Genomic DNA, 6,083 nt, shown 5'->3' on the forward strand with positions numbered 1-6,083 from the left:
TTTTTGCAAGTAAATTTTCCTCACTTGGCGTCAAAGTTAATCTTGAAAGTAATGGATTGAAATGATGTTTACTTACTACTAGCAAAGGTCAGGTTGTTTTTTATAATTAAATGAATTGTTGCTGATGTGATCATTTCTTCCTTTCACCACCTGCAACATCGCCTACTTTCATACTTTCTTTTGAGTAAATAAACAACAATACTTTTAAAAAAGCCCCAAATGAAATCATAAGTGATATGAAACCCCGTTTAAGTTTTGGGCTAAAGCAACATACTAGGCCAAGGCCTGTTTCTGCAGGTAAAAAAGAACAACAATTTTCACACCATATAATCAAAGAAGAGAATGGCATGGAAGAGATAAAATGGCAACCCCAGGACACCAGTTCAGAGTCTTCGGACATGTAAAAAAGAATTGGAAACACATGTAAAAACACTCTGAACTAAAGTTCTGTTTCACATGGTACCTTGTCAAAATGTTTGTACCGAGTTAAATGTACCGTCGCCGAGTAACATACAATCCTTAGAGTACCGTGATTGAACTTCCAGATACCAACCTTAACCTGAATCCTTGTCTTGAAGTGGACGTCTACTTGAATCTCCCTTGATGTTTTTTCAACCATGAGATCTTTAGATGTTGACGGTGACATCGCCAAGTTTAGAGCCACCAGTTTCGATTTGACTCGGCTGATATTCCTATGAGGTTGGAAGAAGGGATCGACCGTATTGAACGCAATGGTTTGGTCTTCATATATCACCGTGGACTCGATGTGGTCATAGTAGACAGAGAGTCTTTCGTTAGGGTTTTGTGCCCTAAGAACAAAATCGAATGTGGCATTGAGATGGTTGTTGGTTAGGTTAAAATTATGTACTGCACCACTTTCAAGTGTGTAACCCAACTTTTTTGGGTTAATGACAAGCCAAGTGATCAAAACAGCTAGACCAACAAGAACGACAAGAGCTATCAAGCAAGTCGCCACACATCTTACTAGGCTGAAACGTCTTCTTGGCTGCTGTTGTGTAGCCTGTGGTGGAACACGGCCTACACCTGGGTTACACGGTGGCATTGTTTTTTTTTTTTTTTTTTGCGGGACAATAGTTTGATATGGACTCTGATATCAGAGAAATGTCGAATGTTGTTTTATACAGGGTAGAGTTGGAGAATATTTTGCCTAATGAACTTAAATTTGCAGGCAGACATGAGAATGTTGAGTTGCTTTTCTGTTTTGTTCTTTAATTTCCCTTTTGCCAATTCTCTGTGAGGGGCCATAAGGTTTCTTGGATGTAACCCAAGATATCTACAAGATTCATGTTCTGTTCTTTTCTTCTGCTTCAAATGTTGTAATATTCATTGCTGCAAACCTGCAACTTCTATTTGTTGGCTTATTTCGAATCAGTTAATTATTATTTCGTAACTTTGAATAAAAAAAATTCTTTTATTCGGTTTCAAACTAACCAGAACTATGAAAATCTTTAGTCTATTTCAGTTTCTCGCGACTAATCCTTCTGGACGAATAGTCTAAAACAGATGTCTTTATATAATATGCTCAAAAAAAAGATGTCTTCATATAAAAAGGAAATTCTTGACCGAAAAGAAAAGGGAAAAAACTTAAAGAACGATGCAGATTGCTTATGTTTAGAAGCTTTTCCGACTAAGATTAGTGTAAATGCTGTTCTGAATAGATTAATTTCACTATGACTAAAATACGTCATCAAGCAAAAATTGCCATTTCAACTAAAAGTAAAGGATCATTTATCCAATGAAGAATATCTGTTAATTGTTAAAGCTTAATAGGAAATGCATAGACTCTATTTCCACTTGTTTTATATTTAAGTCGTTTTAGTTTATTTTCTTAAATATCTTAATTTCACTCATCAAAATTATTTGTTTTCTATGATGGAAGGATGAAATTCGAATATAATTCTTAATTTATGTCTTATCATTTAGACTTGATAGGAGTATTATATATATTAGTCATGGGCATTCTCATCTAAGTTACTTTATGGAAATATGCTTCATACACAAATCTTAAAACAGACATTGATGTTTACCTGCTGAGCTGGTTTACTTCCATCCCAATATGAAGTGACTTTTCAGGGGAACTTAAGCCTCATGCTTTACAACATGATTCTTGCTTCACCTCTAAGTAATTCCTAACTCATCTTCACTTCAACTTTGTTATGGAATATGGATAGAAGAGGAGGATAAATTCATTTTTGATGAAGCATGAGAACTTAACAAACACTCCATGCTATAAAAGCCAAATTGAAATCAATGATTTATGAGATGAGAAACTATATATTACTTTAATTTGTAATATAAAATTGTAGCCATGACTCCAATGTTCTTGTCCATTCCTTTCTCTAGTGATCTACGACATATCACAATCTGATTAATTTTAACTCAAAACCATGCATCGCACCTTTCATTGGATGGAGCTAATACTTGGCATCTTTCCTTTCCAAATCCAAGCAAAGTGTTTTGAGGTAAGCAGCTGAAAACCACGTTCCACACGCGCCTGACACGTCCACCCGGTCCTTCTTATAAGCAAGATGAATTTTATCCAAGAACAGCGCGTGGCAGGGTTCCAAAGTTGAAGTATATATAGCACTATTTTATTGGTAAGGCAGGGAAAAGTTGCAAAAGAATAATGGCATGAATGGACTGAAGTTGTGGTCACCAAATGTGGGCCAATGGAGTTGGTTGCCGCATATCCCTTGGAAGATTCTGTCATTTCCTTTTTTGGGAGAATTAAAAAAACCACATTTCAAATTCTCACTTTGTTACAAATCTCAACTTCAGCTAAGTTGATTTTTACAATCAACGAGTTTGAATGTGTTAATTTACGTCTTTTATATAAAGCTGCCCTCACACGCACATATATCTTCCTAATTCGAAGCTAGAAGCCGTTGATGAGTTATTTCGAGATGGCCAGTGGTTTCACCTAGTCATGGTGCCACCCCCACTCAAAGAACTTGGCAAGCAGATCAAAAGGGTCTTTTGAGCATGGTGGGAGGTGGCAGAGTAAATATGTAAGGCGGGGGGTCTGCTATGATGGGGGGAAATGGATGGGTTTGGTTGAATTCAACTTCTTCCAGGAGCTTCCCCCCCCCCCCCCCACAACACACACACACAGGGCAACTACAATCCTTTGGCATGCACTTTTTCAGTCGAAGAAGATGACCTTTCATCTCTTTACTTTATCATGTGATTGAGAAAACTGGGTTTTTGAATTGCAGTCATTAGATTTCACTGTAGAGATGGTTTCTTCCACAGGGCAACTTCAATCCTTTGGCAGTTTCGTTTCCCCGTGTCATGTCTGTTTACATATCAAAGGGGCATAATGAAGTATCATATGCGGCATGACCTGGAGTTAGTTTCTATTTTGGTAAGCAATAATCTCTGTGTTTATGGTTTACTTTTTCCCTTTTCATATTTTCTTAGTGCATGTTGTATGAAATAAGCAATGGCTCGTTTCTCTGCATTTCTGATTTTGGTTCTGTATTGTATCAGAATACAGAAAAAGAAAACAGAAGAATATTATATTTGATCTGCTGATATTTCAGAGTCCAGATTGTTAGTGACTTTGCAGCCTCAATGTTAGGGCTTTCTTTAGCCGTCCAAAACATTTGTATGGCACAGCTCATTTTATTTAGTTTATTGTTACAACTATATAGTAGCTCCATCGTGCTATCGGGATATGGCTAAGAACTCGAAAACCCGCAACCCACGAAACAAGGAAAAAATCAGAAACACTGCACATGCATATTTAATCTAGATTGCTATATCTTGATTTGTTTCTCGTACATTTTTTTGGCTGTTTTCCTGAAGAAGACGATGTTATATTATTTATCTTGCATTACTTGGTAAGTGTGACAGATTTCAGATCCTAAGCATTTCGAGGACTCTAATTAGGTTAATATCGTCAAGCATCAGTCCTTTTTCTCAGGTTCAATAACTACCAGTACATTGAACTTTCATGCAATTTTTTCCCGGCTGCCAATCAAGTTAATTTGCTCCTTTGCTGACTGCTGCTGAGTTAATGGTTTTTCCTTTTATTCAATTGTACACATTTCACAAGTTTTCAGACAAATTTGATATGTTCACAAATTCAATTCAAAGACAGACAATAGAGAGTGGAAAAGCATACTTTTAAGCCTGTGAACTTGCTCAAAATCAGGAATATTCCGAGTGTCTTGCCACCCTTACTTTAAGTGAACACGTGTTGAATCGATTGAATTGAACACTCTTTAACTTTGATAAAAGTAAATTCTTAATTACAAGTTGGTGACTAATTTAGAGCCTAAATGACAATGACAGGAACCAATAAATGAATTTGGTTATAGGGATTAGGGTTGATAAGCATAGTATTGTTGAGACGATGATGTGGAGGGAACTTTGTCGAAGAATATAATGGGTTTATTCCATAGTATCTCCAAAAGATACTTCTCTTTAATTTACCATCATGAATTTATGACTCTATTCTGGGGTACACAACAGTTAAAAGAGTTAAAAAATAATAAAATTAAAGGCCTGAGATCTTTAGATCTTGAAAACAATAACTATAATTTTGGTGCTTTGATCCCACTATTTTTGCAGATGTCAGTTAAGATTTGATCCACGCATTTTTAAACATTGTGATTTGGTATTTTTTAAAATCATTTTGCTGCTTACGTAGTCAAATTCAAGCTTCTAATTACTCAGGTTTCCATATCTGATATAGACACTTGAGGATCGTTTTTTACACGTCACTGTTTGAGATACGATCGTATAGGCTGTCTCTTGAATCATGACATGGATGACAGGTACCATTTATTTCTTTTAAATAATGCATGGTTTCTCTCCTCTTTTCGTTCCTGGCAAAGTACTATTCACCGTGGTTTCAAGTTTCATATCGTCTCTTAACACAATAGATCAGTATGCATGTTAAAACTTCCCGTAAACTATTTACAAATCAATAGTATATTATTCATTTACAATTTTTTTAAAAGTATAATCATGATATATTCATTTGTCAAAAACATCATCAATAACGTTTTATCAAATACATATTGAATAAATATATATATTCATGGTTAACATAGGTATAACAATGATCCACTAGTGATAGTCTCGTAAGCAAAAGTGTAAATAATTGAGGCAACGACATACAAAAACGGATCACTCTAACGTTCCCGAGCACCAAGCATGGAAGAGAAAAACCTAAAGGATTTCCAAAGCGGATGAATGAAAAATTGATCTCTCCTTAACAACAATCTCATCGTACATAGATATCCGACAATTAACGGAATATCCTATACAAACGAACGAAGAAACCATACATTGAAAAAGCAACCAAAGAAGAAATCATGTAGAATCATGACTTAAAAGAAGACTAATAAAAAAAACCTGAATCGAAAATAAAAAATCTCTAATAACCATGATGCTTTTTACTTAAGAAAGGGTCAAGAGAATATATTATTATAAATATGTTAAAATATATATAATTGAAAACTGATAAAATTAGATAATAATTAACTAGAAAAGAGAAAAAAATGTCAGGCAACCGTGAAAAGCCACCACCACTACTTGGCAGTTAGAAAGTTGTGATAACCGGCAGCCAATAAAATAATTGCTACAGAGAGAAAGTTTTATTTTTTTAATTAATATGAGATAAATACAAGGTAATATATGTTGAAAGATAACTCTCAATCTTTCAACATTGAACGATCAGAACTTTGACATCTATAGTGTTGGAACCTGAGTCCTCAACGAATAAAAACAATTCTTTTACCAGATAATGGGTAATTAGTTTTATTTTAAATATAAATAATTCATATTCATTTATGTTTTTAAAAATAAACTAATTCATTAACTCATTTATTTAATTAAATTTAATAGGCTTCTATGGAAAATGGAGATAATGGGTAATTAGTTTATGTATAACGGGCTGGTTGCCCAATTTTTTTTTGGGCATAGGCTATTCACCCAATTTTATAATCCCATATTTAAATTTTTGGTACATAGGACAAAACGACAACGTTTTTTAACCATCATAATAGCTCTATCCCATGGATATGGATATCAGCTCGCAAAAGATTAAGCAA

General features: G+C 34.6%; 1 protein-coding gene across 1 annotated transcript; it reads right to left on the minus strand.

Moving 5' to 3' along the window:
* Positions 1–431: 431 nt before the first annotated feature.
* LOC120194151 (uncharacterized protein At1g08160-like) lies at positions 432–1,093 on the minus strand. Its single transcript, XM_039196540.1, has one exon. It carries the CDS (start codon positions 1,061–1,063, stop codon positions 440–442), a length of 624 nt encoding a protein of 207 aa, XP_039052471.1. The 5' UTR covers positions 1,064–1,093; the 3' UTR covers positions 432–439.
* Between the last annotated feature and the right edge of the window lie 4,990 nt (positions 1,094–6,083).

Source organism: Hibiscus syriacus, unplaced genomic scaffold (assembly GCF_006381635.1).
Source record: "Hibiscus syriacus cultivar Baekdansim isolate YM2019G1 unplaced genomic scaffold, ASM638163v2 tig00116997_pilon, whole genome shotgun sequence".
NCBI classification, from domain to species: Eukaryota; Viridiplantae; Streptophyta; class Magnoliopsida; order Malvales; family Malvaceae; genus Hibiscus; species Hibiscus syriacus.

Bases quoted from the DNA above. Each gene is read 5' to 3' on its own strand.
- LOC120194151 (XM_039196540.1), bottom strand. From the start codon at position 1,063: ATGCCACCGTGTAACCCAGGTGTAGGCCGTGTTCCACCACAGGCTACA.